Source organism: Symphalangus syndactylus, chromosome 20, assembly GCF_028878055.3.
Source record: "Symphalangus syndactylus isolate Jambi chromosome 20, NHGRI_mSymSyn1-v2.1_pri, whole genome shotgun sequence".
Classification (NCBI taxonomy): domain Eukaryota; kingdom Metazoa; phylum Chordata; class Mammalia; order Primates; family Hylobatidae; genus Symphalangus; species Symphalangus syndactylus.
The window spans coordinates 65,001,874-65,027,500 of NC_072442.2; the positions used below are offsets into that span (position 1 = coordinate 65,001,874).

General features: G+C 54.7%; 2 protein-coding genes across 3 annotated transcripts in view; both read left to right on the top strand.

Annotated features, from left to right (window-relative positions):
* Positions 1-25,627, top strand: part of LOC129470483 (transient receptor potential cation channel subfamily V member 1) — an 85,155-nt gene that overhangs the window by 38,598 nt on the left and 20,930 nt on the right. The window lies entirely within an intron of this gene.
* LOC129470478 (transient receptor potential cation channel subfamily V member 3-like) overlaps positions 1,262-25,627 on the top strand; it is a 29,322-nt gene continuing 4,956 nt past the window's right edge. The window contains exons 1-10 of the mRNA XM_063629676.1: positions 1,262-1,334; positions 2,857-2,977; positions 9,044-9,148; positions 9,650-9,736; positions 10,702-10,856; positions 11,618-11,794; positions 18,532-18,672; positions 21,406-21,686; positions 24,126-24,302; positions 25,331-25,489. Coding sequence (XP_063485746.1) covers positions 2,859-2,977; positions 9,044-9,148; positions 9,650-9,736; positions 10,702-10,856; positions 11,618-11,794; positions 18,532-18,672; positions 21,406-21,686; positions 24,126-24,302; positions 25,331-25,489 — 1,401 coding nt within the window. The 5' untranslated portion in view covers positions 1,262-1,334; positions 2,857-2,858. The remainder of the gene's footprint in view (positions 1,335-2,856; positions 2,978-9,043; positions 9,149-9,649; positions 9,737-10,701; positions 10,857-11,617; positions 11,795-18,531; positions 18,673-21,405; positions 21,687-24,125; positions 24,303-25,330; positions 25,490-25,627) is intronic.

Genomic DNA, 25,627 nt, shown 5'->3' on the forward strand with positions numbered 1-25,627 from the left:
AGGGCAGGTGGCTCAGCCAGTTCTGCCTCTGATGCCTCATTCCAGCCATCCCTCTGCCTGCAATGAGAGCTTCCCGCCGCCTCAGCCACAGTCCCACCCAGGGGCCTTGGGCCCCAGACATGCGGTGATCTCAGGGCAAGGGTTGCCACGACCACCCAGAACCTCACCAGGTGAGTCTTCCGTGCACAAGGCAGCTGGTGATCTCCAAGGCCCCTGGGGAGCCCAGAGCGTGGCCCTCAGAGGTCCTCTGGGCCATGTCTGCCCTTGGCCAACAGGCCTTGGGAGGAGGGTTGGAAGGAGCTTGGGCCCCAGCCAGGAAAGCAAGGCCGTGCACTCTTGGCTGTAGGGATGTGTGAGAATACAGGTCCTTACGGACTCAGAACATTCCCCTGAGGTTTGGGGATCCTGGGGAGGGACATCTCAACCTCACCACTGCTGAGGGGTAGAGGAGAGGCTCCTGCTTCCCGAGGCCGGCCCAGGGAGGCGGCTTTCTGGGGCAGGAGTGTGATGGGAGTTCAGGATGGGAGGAGGTGGCCCCACCGCGGGAGACAGGTGGGGCCCAGGTATCTCACAGGTGCTGAGTCAGCAGCTGTGGCTCCGCGGCCTGGTCTGTCGCATGGGAAAGGCCATTTCAATCAGTGTCAGGGATTGGGAGAGAGAGGGAGGGCCAGGGCAACAAGAGACTCCAGCAGGTGAGAACGTGGGGTTTACGGGGTGACTCAGGGAGCTAATGACAGCTGCTGCGGCCCTGGTCTGGAGTTCCCTGAGCCTCTCCTGCCCCAGAGGCCCAGGGCAGGCCACATTCTCGGGCCCAGAGAAGGGAGAGAGCAACCAGCTCTCAGGGCCACAGAGCCCTTGGGGACCATTCAGCGCACTTCCCAGAAAGGAAACCAGAGGCCCTGGGAGGGGCGAGAGACGCGCCCTTCATCTGTCTCCTTCACGCTCGGTGCGTCCCAGCCTTTTAGTCCACCAAAGGCCACGTGGGGATGGGGAAAGCCATAGAGGCTACCCGTCCTCATCAGGCCGTGACTGGACACGGGAGGGCCGGGTGCCCAGGAGTCCCTCTCTGTGGGCTGCTCCACCTGCCTGGCCTCGAGGTTGCCTACGCTCCAGGGCCAAAGCTCTCCCTCGCCGATGCCTCCCCCATCCTGAGCCTGCTCCCTTTGAGTTGGATGGTGGGGGACTCTCTCCAGCCTGATGACACGCGGCTCCGGAAACTTCCTCCAGGAAGCTTTCCTACTGGGGTAGGATCACCAGTGGCCCCAGCTCCACCCCGCCCAGCTGGGTTCTTCTTACAGAAATCCATCTTCCTGCCCCCACCTAGGTGTCTCCGGGTGAGTCCCCTGAGGGTGACTCAAGCTCAGAGTGGCACCCCCTGACCACACAGTCACCACCTGTCCACACAGCCCTTTCCCCGCCCGTGTCATCCCTCTGTGGCCAGCTGGCCCCCTTCCCCGTCCCTATGGCCCGGCAGCAGCCTCCTCCTGGTCCCTGGCCTCTGGTCTCCCCACCTCCCAATGCAGCCCGCACTCTCCTATGTAACCCAGAGCCTCTGCACCCAACTCCCAGCTGCCCCTGGGGGTCAGCCATAGCTCCTTTTTCGTGTTTAATAAAAACTTTATTTATTTTTTATTCATTTTTTTGAGAAGGAGTCTCGCTCTGTCGCCCAGGCTGGAGTGCAGTGGCACCATCTCGGCTCACTGCAACCTCGGCCTCCTGGGTTCAAGAGATTCTCCTGCCTCAGCCTCCTGAGTAGCTGGGATTACAGGCGTGCACCACCACGCCCGGCTAATTTTTTGTATTTTAGTAGGGACGGGGTTTCACCATGTTGCCCAGGCTGGTCTTGAACTCCTGAGCTCAGGCGATCTGCCCACCTTGGCCTCCCAAAGTGCTGGGATTACAGGTGTGAGCCACTGTGCCTGCCTAAAGCCACAGCTCTTATGCGGTGTTCAATGACTATACGGGGCCCAGCCTGCCCGCACGGCTTTTGCTGCCAGGGTCCCCATGAGTTCCCCAGGTTCTCCGGCCACAGCAGCTCCCGCCACTCCCGCCACTCCTGACCCTCCCAGGCTCTGCCCTCTGCCCGGCTTGTCCTTCCTCCACACAGCAGCCTGTATGGTCTATCCTGGTCTTGTTGGAAGATCTATCAGTCCCCCTTCCCCAATCCCCACACCCCTCGGAGCTCGGCACAGTGCCCAGCCCACACTGAGCATCAGTAAAGCAGGTCTGGACTGGGGGGTCGGCCTCCTCTGCCTGGGGCAAGGGGACTCAGCTAGTGAGAGGGGAGTCTAATGGACAGGCAGCCACAAGCTGGTTACACGCAGCTTTGGGTGGGCGGGGGAGATGATCGGTGTGTTGGCTGCAGAGACCACCTGGACACTGAGGAATCCAAAACACCTGAGGAGCTTGAGGCTGTATTACTAGGAGCATAACATCTAGAGCAAAGGAGGTGACAATCTTGCTCTGTGGAGGTCAAAACTCTTGGAGAGCTGCTCATCACAAAATCGGAGAGGGACCTCGAGAAAGCAGAGCTAGTGCTCGGGAGTCCGCCTGGGGACTGGTCGGCTGGAGAGGGTGTCACGAGAGAGGACAGGGGCATGGTGGTCTCTGCCGGGACACCCTACTGGGCTCTCCTAGGACCACAGCATCGGGGGTGCTAGAGCGGGGAGCTGGGGAAGCTTTGGGGACAGCTTCTCTGTCCTTGAAGAAGGATTGGTGACCTGGGAAGGGAGGAGTGAGCTTCCTGTCCCAGGTAGTGTGAACGGGAGCTGGATGCAGCCACACGGGGGGTCCTAAACTCCCTGAAGCTCCCCCCGTCCCCCCGGCCTGAGCATCTGCCCTGTGGTTGTATTCCAGCCATGAATGCCCACCCTAAGGAGATGGTGCCTCTCATGGGCAAGAGAGTTGCTGTCCCCAGTGGGAACCCTGCCGTCCTGCCAGAGAAGAGGCCGGCAGAGATCACCCCCACAAAGAAGAGGTGGGTTTGGAGAGCTCGGGACAGGGACGGTGGCACCGTGAGGGGCACGAGCAGGGGCCTGGCACCCATCAGGGAGCCCTTGCCCTGGGGAGACCTGAGACTCTCAGTCTCACCTGGGGTGACCTGGTGCCTGGCGAGGTATGACTGGGGGATGGTGCCGGGGGGAGCACAGCACACTCAGGGGGCTGAGCTGGGGTGGTCAGTGTGACTGGCACAATTAGGGAAGCCTCCTTGGAGGGATCAGAGGGTGCTGAGGCAGGAGCAGTCAGGAGGGCTCCTGAGGGAGGTGAGGGATGGCTGGAGCCATCCTTGAGACGAGGAGCAAAATGCTGGGTGGAAGTTCCAGGTGACCTGGAGCCTCTGTTTGGCACGTTTTCCACACACACCAGCGGCTTTCCATCCACTCTGCACCCAGCCAGGTTATTCAAGCTCTTGAACTCCACCTTTGGAATGGGGACACCGGCAATGGCACCAACTATAGGATGATGGTTAATTGGGATCAAGTCAACAAAGTGCTCAGTGCAGCGCCTGGCACGCGGTCAGTGCTCAGCATTGAGAGTGTTTCTGTGACCTTCACCATCATCATTGTCCTCATCACTCCACGGAGCCCCTGGGAACTGGGCAGGGCTGGGATGATCAGCTTTACTTCTTCACTGGGGACATGGAGGAGACCTGGAGCAGAGAAAGGACCTCTCTAGGGTCACCCGTCCCGCCCCTCCGCTGCCTCCATTATAGATCCTGCACCCCCAGCTCATTTGGTGCCTTTCAAGCTGTCCCCCAACCCACCTCACCTGTGCGTCCCTTGAGTGCAGGGTGGCCCTGCTTCCTCTGCCTGTATCCCAGGCCCCCTTTGGGCCAGGGGTGAGCTTGGTGCTTCCCCTCTGTTAGTTGGAGCTATAATCACTGAGGTGTCCTGTGTACCAGCCCCAGCGTTGGGCTCAGGATAAGGAGTTTGGGACATAGAGAGAAAAATGCCCACGCCTGCTCACAGTCTGGTGAAAGGGGAGTCGAAGAGAGAGTGGGAAGTGACCACAGAGAGGTGAACTAGCCCCATGGGGCCTGAAGAGCGGCAGGTTATTCTGATCCTGTAGGCAGTCTCAGGGGACTTCCTGGAGGAGGTGGTGCTAGAGAGGATGTGGAGAGGAAGGAAAAAGTGCATCTGGGCAGAGGGACATGGGAGCAGTGGCTCAGGGTGGGGTCACTGAGGTGAGGAGTCTGGTGTAGCTGAAATGCCGGGTGGTAGAGGAGTCTTTGGGGAGACGAGTCCCGTTGGAGCTGGGTCCTGGGGATCAGTCAAGGAACTTGGACAATCCTGAGGGCAGTGGGGAGCCATGGAGGGATTTTTCGTGGGAGGGAGGGCATGGTGAGATGTGAGAGGTGACTCTGGGGGATCTGCGTGGATGATGGATTGGAGGACAGGCTGATGGCAGGGAGACCATGAGGAGGCCTTTGGGAAGCCCAGGTGATAGGAGGTGATGTCTGAGCCTGGGTGGTCAGGGATAAAGAGGAGGGGACAGCACAGACAGGTATCAGTATCATGGGGTCTGCGGGACCAGCCATGGGAGGTAAGGGAGGAGAAGGAATCCCGGTGAGAGGGCCTGGAGGGATGGCGGTGCCGTCTGACATGGCGCATCAGAGGAGAAGATCCAGGTCAGGAGGAATGAGCCAAATTCAGTTGTGAAATGCTGGGTAAGAGCCAGGTGGAGGCTCCATCTTGGAAGGCAAGAGGGAAAACTGGTGGAGGTGGAACCAGACAGGTGTCGTGTGGGGCCACGGGGGCAGCTTGGGTCTGGGTGGGCTTGCCCAGGAAAGGGCGCAGACATCCCTGAGCTAAGCTGGCAAGGGCCACCTCCCTGGCTCTCCTCCCCCTTCCCATCCGCTCTCACTTTTCCAGGGGAGGTTTGGACCTTGGGAAAAACACGAGGACAGAGTTTTGGGAAAATCCCAGGTCCTTTCCTCAGCAGGAACCATCAAGCCGCCTTCTCTGAGCCCATCCCCCCCCATTCACAGACTTAGCTCCAGGCTCAGCTCTGCAAAGCCTCCTCCGCCCAGCCAAGGGCTGAGCTTGACGTGTCTCCTAAATTGCTGTCCACTCCTCTGCCCCAGAGGCTCTCTGAGGACCCTCATGTGAAGGTTTGGGCATCCCCCTCAGAACTGAGTAGGGGACTTGGGCCCAGAGAGAAACAGAAAAGATAAGAATAAATTAAAAGGCCAGGCACCGTGGCTCATGCCTGTAATCCCAGCACTTTGGGAGGCCGAGGCGGGTGGACCATTTGAGGTCAGGAGTTTGAGACAAGCCTGGCCAACATGGTGAAACCCTGCCTCTACTAAAAATACAAAAATTAGCCGGGTGTGGTGGCATGCGCCTGTAGTCCCAGTTACTTGGGAGGCTGCGGCAGGAGAATCACTTGAACCCAAGAGGTGGAGGTTGCAGTGAGCCAAGATTGTGCCATTGCACTCCAGCCTGGGCAACAGAGCAAAACTCTGTCTCAAAAAAAAATAAAAAAGGCCAGGGACGGTGGCTCACGCCTGTAATCCCAGCACTTTGGGAGGCCAAGGTGGGTGGATCACAAGATCAGGAGTTTGAGACTAGCCTGGCCAACATGGTGAAACCCCGTCTCTACTAAAAAAAAAAAAAAAATACAAAAATTAGCTGGATGTGGTGATAGGCACCTGTAATCCCAGCTACTTGGGAGGCTGAGGCAGGAGAATTGCTTGAATTTGGGAGGCGGAGGTTGCAGTGAGCCGAGATTGTGCCACTGCACTCTAGCCTGGGTGACATAGCAAGATTCTGTCTCAAAAAAAAAAAAAAAAAAGAATAAATTATAGGTGAAGAAAGAGGGCAATGCTGACCCCTAAGGAAACAGGCAATAATGGTGGAATCAAAGGCACCAGGGAGTCTGGAGATAGGAGAGACTTTTGGACCTGGGAGTGCTCCTGAACCACCGTGCCATTCCCTGAGAGCAGCTGTCATCTTGGCTTCCTTCCTGGACCCTGGAAAAGGTGATGCCCAGGGACAGAGACACAGACTGATGGAGGCTGTGGAGGCACTGGCCTTGCAGAGCCCAGAACCCTTGGGCATTTCTTGTCACAAAGCAAATGGACGGACAGTCTCCTTCCCAGCCCTGGGCTGTTCAGGGATAGTTCTTTGACTTTAAAGGAACAGAAATGCAGTAGAAATGGTATAGAGCTATCTGCTCACCTGGGTCAGCCACACCCAGCTGGTGCCCTTTGGTCTGGACAGAAGGAAGGGAGGAACAAACAGCACCTCCAGCAGGTCAGGAGCCGGGGTGTCACAGGGCCAAGGCCTTGCCATGTGCTATGACGCTGGGTGGGATGTGGTGTGTGCAGTGACCAGTAGGGCGGGCGCAGGACAGACCCTCACGGTCTAGCAGCTGCTCTGCCCCAGGAGTTAGGTCTGTGCCCAACAGTTGGGGTCCTCCCCAGCCCTGCGCTTATCACTGTCTTCTCACATCTGGTGCTCCAGCTGCCAAGGGCTTCCTTCTCCAGACATAGACTGCAGAAACAGCTGCAGAGACAGTGCCTGGCGCATTGTCGATGCTCAATAAATATTTGTTGAGTAAATGCAACACTGAGGAATGCAGACAGGTAGGGCGGGATGGGGAGCAGGGGAGGGACTGGACCGACAGTCTTGGGGGAAAAGCTGTGGGTATAGGGCTTGGAGCTCTGTCTGGAGATAATTTGGCAAATCTCAACCAGGATGTTTTGGGGCTGAACCACCAGCAAATGTGTTTGGAGCTTCTGGGTCAGGCTGTTGTTGCGGAGTGACTACTTTAGGGTGAACGTTCTGGGGCACTGCAGGGCTTCAGGGAAGTGGCAATCAGACTGGTTGACCTCTGATGCCCACTTCAGCTGGACATTCCATAGGAGGACGATCCCAGAGCTGCCCTGGCTCCAGGGTCCAGGCCTTAGGGATCATCTGGCCCAACCATCATCCATTCAGGTGAAGATGACTGGCCCAGAGATGGCAACTGATCATCTGGGGTCACACAGGAGGCAGAGGCAGAGCTGGACTAGAACCCAGGCTTTAGGTTCCCAGGCAAGGGTTTAACTCCTCCCTTCATCTTCCCTTTTGGAAGAAGGATTTGACTGGGGGCTCAGATCAGAAGGTTCCTTTTGGTGGGCAGGAGACTGGCAGGTGAGGCAGATGAGACTGGCAGCCAGTACTGCCCTCCACCCCATGTATCTCCATTTCTGGATTAGCGCTGAGCCTTCCAGGCTTGTCTGTGCTGGAGGAAAGGGCAGAGATTCCTCGGGCAAGCCCGGGGTCTCTCTCTTGCTTGCCCCACCCTAGGAAGTGACTGTGCCAAGCAACCTCCCTTTGTGGCCAACCCCTGGAGCTAGTTTAGCTGGAAGAAGGCTCAGATTGCTAAGGCGAGAGCAGAGAAGCATGGATTGCAGTGTGGACTATGAGCCTGGACATCGGGAAGCAGGTTCTTTGACCACCTTGACTTTTACCCTGGGGGGTGACCATGGATGAGCTTCTTCTCCGTACTGAGCCTCAGTTCTCTTGTCTGCAGAATGGGGCCACAATCCCTTCCCTGCTGCCCTCCCTCCTGAATGTGACGCGGCTGAGACTGCCCTTTGGGAGCTCTTCTGTAGTCTTGTGAGGAAGGAAGGGGCATGTTGGTCCTTCTGGGCCTGAGAACGAAGGAGGCAGCAAAGGTGCTTAGGAGCCCCGTGTGCCCAGAGAGGCCCTGCTGGTCAGGAGGCCACAGTCCCTGGCCAGGCCACAGAGGCGGCAGTTGTCCTGTAGCAGCTGCAGGGCAGGAGTGTTGCTGCCACCGAGGTCACCCTCGACCTCATCCTCACGGTCCGGGTTGTCGTCAGCCAGAAGGCTCTTCTCTGTGCGTGTGACTGTGGTTTCGAAGGACACAGGTGCCTGTGTTTGTGGGTGTGTCTGAAGGTGGAGCTGGGGCTGTGTCTGACTGGGAGTCACATGTTGGGTGTACGTCTTGCTTCTCATAGGCCAGTGTCTCTCCTTCTCTGGGATTACAGGCATGCGCCACGACACCTGTCTAATTTTTGCATTTTTAGTAGAGACAGGGTTTCTCCATATTGGTCAGGCTGGTCTCGAACTCCCAACCCCAGGTGATCTGCCCGCCTAGGCCTTCCAAAATGCTAGGATTACAGGCGTGACCCACCGTACATCCATGTTTATCTTCTGTAAAGTGCAGATTTACTGGGCGCAAGATGAATCCATAATTGACTGTTTCCTCTACCCACCCCTTTTCACGTGCAACACATGTACTCAGTAAGCAGAATCGAAGCCTCACAAGAATGTGGCCCTGTGCTCCCTGTTTTCTTTCTTTCTTTTTTGAGACAGAGTCCCGCTCTGTCACGCAGGCTGGAGTGCAGTGGCGCGATCTCGGCTTGCTGCAACCTCCGCCTCCCAGGTTCAAGCAATTCTCCTGTCTCAGCCTCCCGAGCAGCTGGGGTTACAGGTGCCCACCACCACATCCGGCTACTTTTTTTTTTTTTTTTTTTTTTGCATTTTAAGTAGAAATGGAGTTTCGCCATGTTGGCCAGGCTGGTCTCAAACTCCTTACCTCAGGTGATCTTTCCGCCTCAGCCTCCCAAGGTGCTGGGATTATAGCCCCTGCACCCGGCCTGCTCCCTCTTTTTTTTTTTTCTTTCCTCCTTTCTCTCCTGCCCACTTTTCGCCTTTAAATATTGAGGCCCTCAAAATCCTGTTCAGAGGAGGAAGTGTGGGCCACAGATCCCACTGGGGCTTGTGTGTCTTTCTCCCGGGTGTGTCCTCAACCTCGGCAAAATCAACCTCTACATCAACGGGGTTCGCCTCAGTGCTTTTCTTTGGTTTCACACTTGACCAGCAGCTCCCCGGAGACCATCTGTGAAACGTAGGTGATGATGACAGTGTCCATCTCCGAGGGCTCCTGGGAGGGCTGGGCGAGGTCATTTGGGCTCAGAGCTGGCCAGGGTGTGTGCTCAGCATGGGGGCATGCTCTGTGGCCGGGAGGCAGGACACAGGCAGACAGGCTCTGCCTGGCTCGGCCCTAACAGACTTCCTCCGTGTTCCCTCAGTGCACACTTCTTCCTGGAGATCGAAGGGTTTGAGCCCAACCCCACGGTTGCCAAGACCTCTCCTCCTGTCTTCTCCAAGCCCATGGATTCCAACATCCGGCAGTGGTGAGTACGGGCCCCAGCCCGACCCCCTGCCCTGGGCCCAGCCTTCAGCTCCAGCACGTGGCCGGTGACTTGCCCTGGGTCACGGGGCCAGGCCTGGCTGTGGCATGCTACCACCGTCTATTATAAAACTTTATTATTATTATTTATCTTTTTGAGGCAGAGTGTCACTCTGTTGCCCAGGCTGGAGTGCAGTGGCCCAATCTCAGCTCACTGCAGCCTCCACCTCCCGGGTTTAAGCGATTCTCCTGCCTCAGCCTCCCAAGTAGCTGGGATTACAGGCACATGCCACCACGCCTGGCTGGTTGTTGTATTTTTGGTAGAGACGATTTAGTAGAGACAGTTTAGTTTCACCATGTTGGCCAGGCTAGTCTCAAACTCCTGACCTCAAGTGATCCACCTGCCTCAGCCTCCCAAAGTGCTGGGATTACAGGCATGAGCCACCTCACCTGGCCCATTTTAAAAGTTTAAAACCCTCTCTGTTCCCCCCGCCAACACCTCCAGCATCTCTGGTAACTGTGATGACATGGACTCCCCCCAGTCTCCTCAGGATGATGTGACAGAGACCCCATCCAATCCCAACAGCCCCAGGTAAGTCTGCCCCTCCCCCTCCTCCCACTGTGCCCACCCAGGCTGGGGGTGCCAGAGAGACAGGATCTGGGGCCCTGCAGGAAGGAGAAAGAATCCACCATTCCTGGGGGTTGAGACAAGTGGAGTCATGGGTCCATGGCATGTAGGACGTTTGCAGGGAAGGAGTGGAGTATTGAATTCTATAAAACCCATTTGTTGTGAAACATTCAAACAGCAGGATGCAGTGGAACAAGAATTGTAGCACGATACCATTTATGTGAACTAAAAATACATAGCTGGGCGCAGGGCTCATACCTGTAATCCCAGCACTTTGGGAGGCTGAGGCAGGAGGATCACGAGGTCAGGAGTTCAAGACCAGCCTGACCAACATGGTGAAACCCTGTCTCTACTAAAAATACAAAACTTAGCCGAGCGTGGTGGCGCATGCCTGTAATCCCAGCTACTGAGGAGGCTGAGGCAGGAAAATTGCTTGCACCCTGGAGGTGGAAGTTGCAGTGAGCTGAGATTGTGTCACTGTACTCCAGCCTGGGTGACAGAGCAAGACTCTGTCTCAAAAGAAAAAAAAAAAAAGAAGAAACAAAAGGAGACATCAACGCATTACCGTGGTTGCTTATCTGGAGTGGGAGGACAGGGAGGGATAGATTTAAAAAGTTCAAACAACTTTAAAAAGTTCATAAAATATGAAATCTTATATTTTCAAGGTAATGTCTATTAATAGGCATAGATCCTTCCTGATCAGTACTTCATGCATCCAAACATAGGTATTTTGACAAAATGTGATTGCATATGGATTACAAGGGGGGCCTGATGGGTCCACACAGAGCCCAGGGGTTTGCAGGCATTGTGACAGGCATGGGAGACGTTAGCGGCAGGTGCAGCGCCCTGTAGGCAGCTCTGGCGGGGAAAAGGAGAGATTGAGCTTGAGAGGACGTGTGTGGTGAGTTGGAAACGCTTTCTGGCTTCAGTGCACACCTGGCCAAGGAAGAGCAGAGGAAGAAAAAGAGGCGGCTGAAGAAGCGCATCTTTGCAGCCGTGTCTGAGGGCTGCGTGGAGGAGCTGGTGGAGCTGCTGGTGGAGCTGCAGGAGCTTTGCAGGCGGCGCCAGGACGAGGATGTGCCTGGTGAGTGTCTGAGCCTGGCAGAGGGTGCAGGGCTGGGGGCCCTGCCTGGCTTCTGGTGCCCATCTTCCCCTCCCCTTACCAATCCGTGAGGCTGGAGTGTGAGGGGCCTTGAATTCTGGCTAGCGACTTTGAACTTGACTCTGAGGGGAATGCAGAGCCACAGAAGGGTTTGGGCAGGTGAGAGTCGGGTCTGACTACTGTGCGGAAGATGCGGGGTGAAGCTGGAGAAGGCCGCTGTTCAGGCAGGGCTGGGACCCTGAAGCAGGGCTTGAGAAGGGGAATGGTTCTGAGCAGCTCTCAGCCAGGAGCATTGGCAGGATTTGAGGACCTGGGGAGCGAGGGACGGGGGGGTCCAGCATGGTGCCATTTAAACTTGGGTAGCTTGGTGGCTGGTGGAGCTCTGGGTGTCTCGGGGACCAGTGCAGTATCAGGTTGATGGGGAGGCCATGAGCTTTATTTGCAGGCCACGAGGAGGGGGCAGGCTGGAGACAGAGATTCCAGGGTGGCAGCAGGGGGGTGGACAGCAGGAAGCCATACAGTGGGCAAAGAGCCAAAGGCCTCAGATAAGGCTCCTACAGGCCACAGAAAGCAAGGAGCCAGCACAGGAGATGGAGGAGGACAGCGGCCAAGTGTGAGACCTGGGAGCCGGGGTCTGGAGCAGGGGCTTGAGGTCTGCGGCTGCAGCTCCCACACCCTCTGGGCTGGGAGGGCCGAGGGCAGCCGGGGCCCTCCTCTAACTCCATCCATGGCCCTGCCTGCAGACTTCCTCATGCACAAGCTGACGGCCTCCGACACGGGGAAGACCTGCCTGATGAAGGCCTTGTTAAACATCAACCCCAACACCAAGGAGGTCGTGCGGATCCTGCTTGCCTTTGCCGAAGAGAATGACATCCTGGGCAGGTTCATCAACGCTGAGTACACAGAGGAGGCCTATGAAGGTATCCTGCCCGCAGAGGGGCTGTGCAGACGGAGTCTCTGAGGGTGGGGTGTGGGGCCGCAGGGCCACTGCCGGCCAGGCCACGTGGAGGCACTGCTGCCACCGAGGAGCCCCAAGCATGTGGCATGGTACTCAGGGATGCTGCAGGCAACCCTCTCTTTCTTCCTTCATTCTGCAAATAATTTTGAGCACTGGTTCCATGCCAGGCATTGTTTTTGGCACAGGCACGCATTGGTGAACAAGACAGGTTAAAGCCACTGCTCTGAGGCTGGGCGCAGTGGCTCATGCCTGGAATCCCAGCACTTTGGGAGGCTGAGGCGGGTGGATCGCCTGAGGCCAGGAGTTCAGCCTGACCAACATGGTGAAACCCCGTCTCTACTAAAAATACAAAAATTAGCCGGGTGTGGTGGCAGGTGCCTGTAATGTCAGTTACTTGGGAGGCTGAGGCAGGAGAATCACCTGAACCCAGGAGGCGGAGGTTGCAGTGAGCCGAGATCGCGCCATTGCCCTCCAGCCTGGGCGACAGAGCCCAACTCCATCTCATAAATAAATAAAGTCACTGCTCTAAATAAGGTAATTTTAGATAAAATATGCTGTGAAAGTAAATGAAGATAGTGTGACAGAAAGTGACTGGGGGAGGGCAACTTTAGAGTGGACAATCAGAGTGGTCACCTTTGGTGTGAGGCCGACATGATAAGAAGGATCAGGGCAAAAGACCTAAGATGGGATTGAGCTTGGCGTGGTTGAGCAACGCAAAGAAGGCTGGAAGCGAGGCACGAGAGCCGGGCAGGGGCCACCATCATCACCGTCATCATCATCATCACCTGTCCCCATTCGGGTCTCAGTTTTGTGGATTTCTTTGTAAGTGGGCCAGAGAGGGTGCTGGGGGAGCAAATTTGGGAGAGTGACTCCCTGCCAGGAAATCCACTGGGGAAAATCAGTAAGGTGTGTCCTCATTTGAGTTTTGGAGTCAGTCAACAGCTCTTTAGGGTCTTATGAGGTGCTTGTGGCAAAAATGATTGGCTCAAGTATAAATGGATGCCGTCTTGCTGATATGCCAGGGGGCACTAAACGTTTGAGGGTTTTTGGTTTTTTTTTTTCTATTTTTGGAGACAGAGTTTGGCTCTGTTGCCCAGGCTGGAGTGCAGTGGCTCAGTCTCTGCTCACTGCAACCTCCTGGGTTCCAGCGATTCTCCTGCCTCAGCCTCCTGAGTAACTGGGATTACCGACGTGCGTCACCACACCCAGCTAATTTTTGTATTTATTAGAGACGGGGTTTCACTATGTTGGCCAGGCTGGTCTCAAACTCCTGACCTCAGGTGATCCTCGGTCTCCCTAAGTGCTGGGATTACAGGCGTGAGCCGCCACGCCCTGCCACATTTTAGCTTTTTCCAGGTGGGAGTTTAGCTTTGGCCCTTAACCCTTCTCATGGGAGAAAGTAATTGTGATTTATTATTTGAACTCTGCAGACTTTCAAAAGCATTTTTGTTATATATAAGAAGAAGCCAAGGATTGTGACAAACTAGAAGGTATGGAGCAGAGGAGAGGAAACCTAGGGAAGACTGCTGCAACTGAGTGCTAAACTGCTCACTGAGCTCCCTGGTAGCCAATGCAAAGAGAGAAACCGGATGAACCATATCACATTCTCAGCCTGTCTCTAAGGATTTGACAGTAGCCCTGCAGACAGGGAGGTTCAGGCCAGTGCCTCAAGCTTGCTTGTCCTAATTCTCCCTTTTCAGTCCCCTTTGTATCCTCCTTTCTTCTTGTCAGTATTGTGGGACTTACGAACTACCTTTGCTAGCAACATGTTTCCCTTAAGGGCAGGGACGAAGTCTGTTGCTTACAGTTCATTTCCCAGTACCCTTAGGGTCTCACATAAGAGATGCTTAGTACATATTTTTTGCATGAGTGAATGAAGGAAGGTTGTTAGTGTTTCTATGAAGGCTTTGCCGTCCTGGTCACAGATCCTTACCTCTCCCTGTTCTTAGCCTCCCATTTCTCTCTCCTTTCATGAATCTGCCTCTTGCTGGGGCGAGGAGGTCTTGGGGGCTGTGGGCACCTCCTTTCTCTCTGAATGGTGGGAGGAGCTATTTATTCTTGTCTTCCTGAAAACCAGCCTCACCGCCGTTCTGACCCATCAGCTGGTGCCTTCCTTCCTCTCAGCATTTCCTCCGCCCGGAGCAGAGGGGCCCGAGGACCAACAGGGTAGCATTCTTCCACACTCGGCAGGACCCAAGGTGACCACTCTGATTGTCCACCCTAAAGCTGCTCTTCCCCAGTCACTTTCTGTCACACTATCTTCATTTATTTTCATAGCATTTTTTAGAATCTAAAATTACCTTATTTAGAGCAATGACTTTATTTATTTATTTATTTATTTATTTATTTATTTATTTATTTATTTATTTTTTGGGATGGAGTTCCGCTCTGTCACCCAGGCTGGAGTGCAGTGGCACGATCTCGGCTCACTGCAACCTCTGCCTCCTGGGTTCAGGTGATTCTCCTGCCTCAGCCTCCCAAGTAGCTGGGACTACAGGCAACTCCCTTGCCTCTCTGAGCCCCAGTTTCCCCACTGGGCAAGGGTGAATATTTCCTCCCTATGCTGCTAAGAGGAACCAATCACAACTTTATTAATATCATTTTAAAGCATTTTATCAGAGGCCTTCAGAGTTTTACTTTTTTAAGCAATTCTTCAATTAAGACATTTTTATTATAAAAAATTTAAACATAAAGTTATTAGAATAACAAACCTCTACACATCCATCATCAGATTCAATATAACAGTTTATTTTTATTATTTTACTTTATTTTATTATTATTTTTGAGACAGGGTCTCACTCTGTTGGGCAGGCTGGAGTGCAGTGGCGCGATCACGGCTCACTGCAGCCTCGACCTCCCTGGGCTCAGGTAATTTTCCCACCTCAGCCTCCGGAGTAGCTGGGACTATAGATGCGTTCCACCACGCCCAGCTAATTTTTCTATTTGTTGCAGAGATAGGGTTTCACCATGTTGCCCAGGCTGGTCTGTAACTCCTGGGCTCAAGCAATCCTCCCGCCTCTGCCTCTCAGTGATGGGATTATAGGCCTGAGCCACTGCACCCAGCCTAACAACATCCACATCACATGAATAGAGTTTCATGGTAAAGCAGCCCAGCATTTTACGTAAGTTTTTTTTTTTTAAAGTCCTTTACCTATATACTCTGAGGAGTTTTCTAGGCCTTTGACATATGTGTGTGCATATGTGCACACAGAAAAAGTTTTATTTATTTAACATAAAATAGTATCATACTGTCTGTATTCTACAAGTTGGTTTTTTTGATTAACTATTAACTATATGTCTGGGAGCACTTCTTATGCCAAAATATGAAAGTCTCGCTTCTTTTCACCAGATTAGTCTGCAATTGCGGCTGCACCCTGGCTAATTTCACCACTCCCCCACTGACAGTCAGGTGTTTCCAGTTGTGTTGTGACAATGTCACAGTGCACGATCTTGTCTATGACCCTGTGCACAGGTGCACATATGTTTCAGAAAATATTTTGAATTGGAATATTTGGGTTCAAGCGCATGCACATTTAAAGTTATAATAGTGGCCAGGCGTGGTGGCTCACGCCTGTAATCCCAGCACTTTGGGAGGCCGAGGCGGGTGGATCACTTGAGGTCAGGAGTTCCAGACCAGCCTAGCCAACAAGGTGAAAACCCGTCTCTACTAAAAAGACAAAAACTAGTAGGGCGTGGTGGGGCACGCTTGTAATCCCAGCTACTCGGGAGGCTGGGGCAGGAGGATCACTTGAACCTAGGAGGTGGAGGTTGCCGTGAGCCAAGATCACGCCACTGCACTCCATCCTGGGCAACAGAGGGAGACTCCATCTCAAAAAAAAAATTTTTTTTTTAAATAAATAAAATAAAGTTTTAATAGTTATTGCCAAATTTGTCTCTAAAAGTACTAATTTACTCTCTCTCCACAACAGTGTACAGAAATACTCATTCTCCTACTCATCGCTAACACTGCAAACTATCCTTTTGTTGTTGTTGTTCTTTTGCAGTCTGGTGGGTGAAAAGGGTTAACTCTTTAGGTTCTAATTTTCATTTTCCCGACCACCAGGGATTCCAAACATTTTTCACTTTGTTTATTCACTGCGTGTGTTTTCTCCTCTATGAGGTGCTTGTTTATAATCTTTTCTCAGTTTTCTTTTAGGTTATTTGTCTTTCTATTGATTCATAGGCGCTTTTAATATATTATAGACTTTTAAAAACACAATGCCTTTTTTTTTTTTTTTGAGATGGGGTCTTGCTCTGTTGCCCAGGCTGGAGTGCAGTGGCACGATCTCGGCTCACTGGAAACTCCACCTCCTGGGTTCATGCCATTCTCCTGCCTCAGCCTCCCAAGTAGCTGGGACTACAGGCGCTCACCATCATGCCCAGCTAATTTTTTGTATTTTTAGTAGAGATGGGGTTTCACCAGGTTAGCCAGGATGGTCTCGATCTCCTGACCTCGTGATCTGCCTGCCTCGGTCTCCCAAAGTGCTGGGATTACAGGTGTGAGCCACCGCGCCCGGCATGCCTTTTTTTTTTTAAAGACAGAGTCTTGCTCTCTAGCCCAGGCTGGAGTGCAGTGGTGCAATGTCTGCCTCCTGAGTTCAAGTGATTCTCCTGCTTCAACCTCCTGAGTAGCTGGGCCTACAGGCGCCCGCCACCACACTTGGCCAATTTTTCTTTTTGTATTTTCAGTAGAGATGGGGTTTCTCCATGTGGGCCAGGCTGGTCTCGAACTCCTGACCTCAAGTGATCCACCCACCTCGGCTTCCCAAAGTGCTGGGATTACAGGCGTGAGCCACCGCGCCCGGCCCTTAAACGCATTGCCTTTTTATATATCTCAGATATTTTCCACAGCCTATCACTTGTCTTTCATTCGGAAATACAGAAATCTCCGAGGTAGGGAGATTGCTTGAGTCCAGGAATTCAAGACCAGCCTGGGCAACACAGCAAGATCCTGTCTCTACAGAAAATTTTAAAAATAAGCCAGGAGTGGTGGTGCAGGCCTGTAGTCCACACATGTGTGTGTATATATGTACGCAGAAATAGTTTTATTGATTTACTTATTTAACATAAAATAGTACCATCATGTCTGTATTCTACAAGTTGCTTTTTTTGATTAACTGTATGTCTTAGAGCATTTCTTATGCCAAATATGAAAGTCTAGCTTTTTGGGGGCTGCGGCAGGAGGATTACTTGAGCCCAGGAGTTCAAGGTTGCAGTGAGCTATGCTCACGCCACTGTACTCCAGCCTGGGTGACTCAGCAAGATCCTATGTCAAACATACAAACAAACAAACAAACAAAAAACCAAAAGCCCCCCAAACCAAAAACCTTTATGTAGGCAAATATGTCAGCCTTTTCTTTATGGTTTCTGCCTTTTGGATCTTGCTTAAGAAGGTCTTCCCTACCAAAAGGTTAGCTATAAACAAACTTTCTAATTTGTTTTAAAGCTTAGTTCTTTAATCCACCAAGACTATTTTTGTTTATGGCACGGTGGCAGCTCTTTGCAAAATGCTGTTTCTGTTGGTGCATTTTGAGACCCTTCCCCCACTGCAGCGTTCTGGTCCCTTCCATCTGGAAGTTCTCTGGTCTCCAGCAGGCTTAGTGTCTCTCCCTCTGCCCTTCTTTCCTCTTGCTGTGTCACCAGCATATCATTCACCCACCCGCCAGGGCTGGATACCTAGATCTTACCTGAGACACCCTTCTCCCCAGCCGGTCATCCCGAAGGCTCTTTCTCCGGAGGGTCTTTGGGCTTCCTCCTTTCTCCACCCTTCATGTGCCTTCCACCTCCCCTTAGTCCAGGCCTCGTCATTTGTCTTTTTTGTTTGTTTGTTTTTTGAGATGGAGTTTCACTCTTCTTGCCCTGCCTGGAGTGCAATGGCCTGATCTCAGCTCACTGCAACCTCTGCCTTCTGGGTTCAAGTGATTCTCCTGTCCCAGCCTCCAGAGTAGCTGGGGTTACAGGTGCTCGCCACCACGCCCAGCTAATTTTGTATATTTAGTAGAGACGGGGTTTCACCATGTTGGTCAGGCTGGTTTCGAACTCCTGAACTCAGGTGATCCACCTGCTTTGGCCTCCCAATGTGCTAGGATTACAGGCCTCATCATTTCTTTCACTGCTCTGGACTGCTTCTAACGCATCCTCCACTTTTGCAACCAGAGAGGTCTGAAAACACCCATGCACCAAGCCCTACATTCTCGTCATGCCAGTTTCCTAATTCAAGGCCTTCTGTGACTCTGGCCCTTAGCACAAGCTCTGCCCTGGCTGATAAGCTGGCCCCACCCCGCCTCGCTAAACTTTGAGGTCCCAGGTTAGAGAGCTCCGGGAAGCCCCCTGATGCTCTCTGGCTGTGAAGGGCCCTTGCTCTGGGTACCGCAGCTCCTGCAGCCCTCTGAATCGTGGCACCTAGTTCTCAGTGACACTGTGGGCTTCTTGTGGAAAATAATCGAAATTGCATCTCGTGCACCACTGACCCCCAGCGCCTGGGGCCGGAGCCCGGAGCAGGCGCTCCGCAAACATTCCTTGGGTCCGCGCAGGCATGAAGAAAGCAAAGAATAAAGCTGGGATTCCCGGTAGCTGGCGACACAGACCAGGGCTCTGATTTCCCCGTGGGTTCGGGGAGGGTATGGAGGCCAGAGAGGGTGGGCAAGAGGCCCCGGTTGCCGGCGCTGAGGCTCCGTCGCGTCCCCGGCCGGTCCGCAGGGCAGACGGCGCTGAACATCGCCATCGAGCGGCGGCAGGGGGACATCGCGGCCGTGCTCATCGCCTCCGGCGCCGACGTCAACGCCCACGCCAAGGGGGCCTTCTTCAACCCCAAGTACCAACACGAAGGCTTCTACTTCGGTGGGTGCCGCCCCCCGCCCGGTGCGGAGTCTGGGAGGAGGGAGGAGGGAGGAGGGAGAGGAAGGGAGGGAGGGGGAAGGAGGGAAGAAGGGAGGAGGGAGGAAGAGGGAAGGAGGAAGGAGGAAGGAAGTGAGGAGGGACAGGGAGGAAGGGAGGAGGGAGAGGGAGGAAGGAAGAGGGAAGCAGGAAGGAGGGAGGAGAGAGAGGGAGGAGGGAGGAAGGAAGAGGGAAGGATGAAGGAGGAAGGAAGGGAGGAGGGAGAGGAAGGGAGGAGGGAGAAAGGAAGAGGGAAGCAGGAAGGAGGGAGGAAGGGAGGAGGAGGGAGGGAGAGGGAGGAATGAGAGGGAGGGAGGAGGAGGAAGGAAGAGGGAAAGAGGAAGGGAGGAAGGGAGGAGGGAGGAGGGGGAGGGAGGAAGAAGGGAGGAGGCAGGGAGGGAGGAGACAGAAGGGAAAGGGAGGAGGGAGAGGGAGGAAGAGAGAAGGAGGAGGGAGAGAGGAAGGGAGAGGGAGAAAGGGAGGAGGAAGGAGGGAGGAGGGAGAGAAAGGAAGGAAGGAGGGAGGAAGGGAGGGGCCACTCACTTTGAGCTCCACCCGCACTGTCCCTGCCTTAAGAGGCTCTGGTGCCCCAGAGGGGCAGGAGGGGAGGAGGCTGGGCATGTCCATCTGAGCAGGACACCAGGGTGGACCAGAGAAGGAGGGGCTGGGAAGAGGTGTTGGGGGAGGAGTCCATGTTCCGGTGGTGTCACCTGGTGGTCTTAGAAGCGTTGTCCTGGGCAGCCCTCTGAGGGAACAGAGACCTGGGAGGGAGGCCAAGGAGGCAGCTCCATTTTACAGGTGAGGAGATGGCTCTGCGAAGGGAAAGGACTTTCCCCATGGTAGCAGGGCGTTGACTTAGGTGTCCTGGCCTCCAGCTCTGACCTCTGTGCCGGGGCCCAGTGCATCTCAGCACTGCAGACAGGGAGTCAAGAGTGAGAGGGCAGAACTCCCCTGCCTGAGAAGTCACAGAGTCCAGAAGCAGTTGGGGTTAGGATGCTCTAGGAAAAAAAAAAAATGAAATGCATAATTTAGATATAGTGAAAGTCACCCGTTTTAGAGGACAGTTCTGTTCATTTTCACAATGCGTCGAGTTGGTTAACCACCACTGCAATCAGGACAGGGAACAAATGGCTCCGTCACACCCAAAAATTTCTCTGTGCAACTCTGTTGCAGAGGAGACCCCTCCTGCCACCCAGGCTTGCCTGACTGATGATCACCCATCTGTTTTCTCTTCTGGGTGGTTTTTTTTTTTTTTTTGGACTCTCACTCTGTTGCCCAGGCTGCTGGAGTGCAGTGGCACCATCTCGGCTCACTGCAGCCTCTGCCTCCTGGGTTCAAGCGATTCTAATGCCTCAGCCTCGTGAGTAGCTGGGACTATCTTCTGCGTGGTTTTTAAATCACCAGCTAGTCTGTGCTCTGGGCAGCTCTGGGCAGCCCTGGGTGTCCAGGTGTGGGTGTCCTGGAAAACGGGGTCTTGTCCAGTTCATAGTGTGTCTGTATTACCCTGCATAGGACCTGGTTGGAGCTGGTGTTGGGAAGCATTTGTTGGGTGGGGTGAGGAGAGGGGAGGCAGCGGAAGACCTGGTGTCCAGGGCTGGTCGTGTCCCAGGCTTGCTGTGTGACTTCATGTGAGTCACTTGCCTTATTTTTTCTTAACAAGCATTTATTGAGCACTTACTGTTTACATCAGGTACTGTTCTAGGTACTTGAAATATATCAGTGAACAAAACAGATATCCTTGCCCTCATGGAACTTACGTTCTAGACAGGGAGAGACCATCGGTAAAAAGCATTATAAATAAGCGTTTTATACACTATGATACAAAATGATAAGTGCTCTTAAAAAATACAAAGTAGACCGAGTGCAGTGACTCACATCTGTAATCCCAGCACTTTGGGAGGCTGAGGCAGGTGGATCACGAGGTCAGGAGTTCAAGACCATCCTGGCCAACATGGTGAAACCCCATCACTACTAAAAATACAAAAATTAGTCAGACATGGTGGTGTGCACCTGTAGTCCCAGCTACTCGGGAGGCTGAGGCAGGAGAATTGCTTGAACCCAGGAGGCAGAGGTTGCAGTGAGCCAAGATCGCGCCACTGCACTCCAGTCTGGCGACAGAGCAAGACTCCATCTCAAAAAAAAAAAAAAAAAAAAAGAGTAAAGCAGAGGACAAGGAATCTGGGGCAAGAGGAGGGTGGATTTTAATTTTAAATAGAGTGGTTCGGGTGGCTCACTGAAATGTGACGTTTGAGCAAGGACTTGAAGGAGGTGAGGGAGCAAGTGACTCGGCTATCTACAGGCAGAGGGGACAACCGAGCGAAGGCCCCCGGGTCGCGTGTTGGAGGAGATGGAAAAAGGCCGTTGTGGCAGGAGGGAGAGAGGAGGTCAGAGTATGCAGGGCTTTGTGGGCTGTCGTTGGAACCTGAGTTTTCATTCTGGGGGAAGCTCTAACAGGTTGGTCTGGCTGCTGTGCTGAGCAGAGTATTAAAAGGCCAGGGTGGAGGCAGGGAGGCCAGTTAGGAGGCTACCGCAGCGATCTAGCTTCACTCTTCCCCATAGAAGCGGGAGATGGGGAGAGGGCCAGGGAACCTGTGTTGCCCATCCTGCTGAGATAGGATACGGGCCCCAGTCCTGGGGCTTGGGGGACGCTGCTTCCGGCCCATGAGGGAACCAAGCTTCGGTGCGCCCATCCCCCAGGTGAGACGCCCCTGGCCCTGGCAGCATGCACCAACCAGCCCGAGATTGTGCAGCTGCTGATGGAGCACGAGCAGACGGACATCACCTCGCAGGACTCACGAGGCAACAACATCCTTCACGCCCTGGTGACTGTGGCCGAGGACTTCAAGACGCAGAACGACTTCGTGAAGCGCATGTACGACATGATCCTCCTGCGGAGTGGCAACTGGGAGCTGGAGACCACTCGCAACAACGATGGCCTCACACCGCTGCAGCTGGCAGCCAAGATGGGCAAGGCCGAGGTGGGGCCATGGGGCGCGGGGAGGTGGGAGGTCGGGAGGTCGGGGGGCACAGCTGCCACTCTCTCAGCCCCGGGGGCCCTACCGGGGATTCACAGACCACAGCCTCAGCCTTGAGAAGGTCCCAGCCTTGGGTCCAGAACTGCAGTGGCGTGGCGGCCCGAGGTGGGTTTGTTCTGAGGGGCCACGTGGAGCTGGTGCGATGCAGCCCACTCTCTAGACTTCAGTCCCCAATACGCCGCGTTTCCATCTCTTGTCCTGGAAGGGCCAGGCTGGGGGAGCCTGAGGCTGAGGTGACACAGTAGCCCTGGCAGTGGGTGGCCCTTGGGGCCTTCTGCCTCTCACGAGGACGGGAGTTCCAGAATGGCTGCTCCGGGCCCAGAGCTAATGTGCTGCCATTTCCCAATTATGGAGAGACCCCAGCCTGTTTGTCCGGTTGGAACTCTGTCCCCAGCAGAGAGTGTGGCTGCTTTGGGCCCCTCTTGCCTTGTGTGATGTGGCTGAGAAATGGAGGCTTAGCTGGGAGCCTTGGTGAAGACTTGAGCAGGGCTGGGCTCAGATCTCTTTCAGGGGCCGGCGTCATGGCTTGGTCTGAGATGTTCTTCTCAGGGGACTGATTCCGGGGTCCAAGCGTGTTCCTCAGCCTCACTGTCTCTGCGCTCTGCGAGGAGGCTGTGGCTCCTGGGTTGCCATCAGAGGACACTGCGGGGTGGTGGCTGTTGAGTAATCGCAGCTGTGCCAGCCTCAGGGTACCCGCCTCCCTGGTCAGCTGCCCCGAGGGCCTTGGTCCTGTCCCAAGTGGTCAGGGCTAGGACCCACAAGGGGCCTTTTGATTCTCCTGTCGGGGAGGAGGAGATGGAGAACGGCCTCAACAGAGGAGGAATTGTGCGTCTGCCTCCCCGCAGCTCCTGCCTACCCTCATGGTCACAGCTTGCTGGGGCTTTGAAGAGTCAGCTTGTGGTTGCAGAAGGAGTCTTCTCCAAGGCCATCTTCCCTGTGTGCCACTGTGGCGGGTGCTGTCCCTGCCACCCCAGCCCAGGGAGGAGGCTTCCTGCACGGAGCATGGTCCCAGGACCCCCTTGTTTTCTAGGGGACAGTGTGCCCACTGTGGCCGGCCTGGGGGAGGCACCTGTCCCCTGCTTCCCTCCTCTGTTCCGTGTCCTCCAGAAAACTTTTCTGGATGCTGCCCAGGTTGGCCACCATCCTGGGGCTTTTATAGGCTGGGGTGCGGGATGGGGAGACCTGGCCTTATCCCTAGAAGCTCTCTGCCTGGGCTATCATGACAGATGGGATGGGAACCCAGGGGGTCCTGTGAGGCCAGGTCTCTGACACTGTCCTTCCCAACAGTCCCTTCCTCTTGGGTCTTGAGTTGGTGCCCTAGGAAGCCCTTGTGTCATCCTGGGATAACCCAGGGCTCAGCTTTTTGGAAGTAGGAAGCCAGAGACAGTGGCTCTGTGTCCAGCCTGCACTTTGGAGCCAGCCAGGAAGCTTCACAAATACAGACTCCTGGGTCCCGCCCTGGAGATTTCGATTTCATTAGTTGATGCTGTGGGAATTTTTTTTTGTTTTTTCGTTTTTTTGTTTTTTGAGACTAGAGTCTCACTTCATCGCCCAGGCTGGAGTGCAGCAGTGCAGTCATGGCTCACGGCAACCTCCGCCTCCCAGGTTCAAGCGACTCTCCTGTCTCAGCCTCCTGAGTAGCTGGGGTTACAGGCACGCACCACCACACCCAGCTAATTTTGGTATTTTTGGTAGAGACAGGGTTCCACCATGTTGGCCAGGCTGGTCTGGAATTCCTTACCTCAAATGATCCACCTGCCTTGGCCTCCCAAAGTGCTGGGATTATAGGCGTGAGCGACCGCACCTGGCCATGCTGTGGGAATTTCTAAGTTTCCCAGTGACCCTAACATGCAGCAGATTTTGAGGATCACTGACCTACTGAAGTCCCACGGGCCTCCCTGTAGGGTGTGGTGTGTCTCTCGTCACCACCTCTCTGGCCAGAGTGGTGAGCCACAGCTGGAAGGGTCTTGGCTTAGGGTGGGCTGGGGACGCTGAGAACACTTCTGGCTTCTTCTCAAGTCCAGAGCAAATGGAAACTGTTTCTAAAAAATCATCAGTGCCTGGAATTTTCACTGAACCGGGGCCCCAGCTGGCGTGAGGCATTTCAAGCTGATCGTGCAGCTTGCTGCAGCCTGCGAAGAACCTTCACCCCTTTTGTCCCTGGTATTCACAACCCCCAGTGAGATGGGCAGAACAGCAAGCTTTGTGCACATTCCACAGATAAAGACAGGGCCCAGGGGCCATGGCGCCAGGCGCCGAGGCAGGTTTCCACCCATCCTGGGCGGGTGCATCCCCTGGGCCCAGCCAGCCTCTGGCTGGTCCAGCCCTGTTGGCCTCAAGCCCCTGTTGTGCAGCTGACAGCTGTTCCTCGTCCTGTCCCAGATCCTGAAGTACATCCTCAGTCGTGAGATCAAGGAGAAGCGGCTCCGGAGCCTGTCCAGGAAGTTCACCGACTGGGCGTACGGACCCGTGTCGTCCTCCCTCTACGACCTCACCAACGTGGACACCACCACGGACAACTCAGTGCTGGAAATCACTGTCTACAACACCAACATTGACGTGGGTCTCCTGCGCAGGCGGGGAAGGGCAGGGAACAGAGGGCTGGACCTCAGGCCAGGGGCTCAGAGGACGCTGAGAAGACCCAGTGCTGCCAGCTCCATCCCCCGGCGTCTGCATACCCCACTCTGTTGCCTCAGTGGGCAGAGTCAGGCACAGAAAGGGCGAGGCCTGGGGCAGATGCTGGGCCCAACTCTTCCTGATTAACCTTGGACTGTAGACCCGAGTGGTGGTGGTGGGGGCCACGGTGGGCGGGGGTTCTTCTGGACCCAGTATCCAGGGCTGTTCGGGTGTGGGTGTTGGGGTGATTGGGGTTGATCCTTTCCATATTGTTTCTCTCTCACCCCCCGTTGGTGTATATGGCCAGGCTTAGAATTCTTTCTTCCCCAAAACCTGGTCCCAAATGAGGGTCAGAGAGTGCACTGAGGAGCAATCGGGGGGCCTTCCTGGAGGCGGCTAGAGGGGAGAGTTCGGTGCAACTGGAGGTGAAGAGAGGAGCAGCTATGAGAGGTGTTCAGCTCTTGGGGGCAGTGAGGCAGCAGGCTGGGTCTTCCTCCTTCATACTTTACTGAGAGTTGTGCTTCCCAGCGTCTCCATGCCTTGGGTCTTCCCAGACCCTCACAGGAGCCTGGTCGGTAGGGCAGGGCTTGTTAGCAGTTTTATAGGTGAGGAGTCTGAGGCCCAGAGAGGGTCAGGGGCTGTCCTAAAGTCACACAGCGAAGGAGGAGCAAACTGGGGCTGGAACCCCTGCCACCACCTCCTGCCCGCTTCTATCCTCCACTTTGTGCTGTGCATCAGGTCCTCCTGCTGCAAGCCCGGCCTCCCGCGGCCTCTGACTGCTGTCCTAGTACCCTGGGGAGGAGCCTCAGGAGCTGGAAGTCACCCTCCCAGCATTTCCAGCCAAACCAGTCCATCGGGCATAATGATGGGCCCCTTCTGCAGCACTGACTCAGAGCTCCCACAGGCCTTTCGAAAATGGTCCCTCCCTCTCTCCCTCATCTCCATGGTGACTGGTGGCATTCTACCTCTAGAACCGGCATGAGATGCTGACCCTGGAGCCGCTGCACACGCTGCTGCATATGAAGTGGAAGAAGTTTGCCAAGTACATGTTCTTTCTGTCCTTCTGCTTTTATTTCTTCTACAACATCACCCTGACCCTCGTCTCGTACTACCGCCCCCGGGAGGAGGAGGTACGTGGGCCCCTTGGAGGGGGAAAATGGGGCGGTCAGAGCTGGAGGGGCTTGGAGCTGCCCCACGTGCAGATGGGAAAACTGAGGCCCGGAGAGGCCAGGAGATTGGGCGGGGTCCCCCAGTTGTCCTTCACGCTT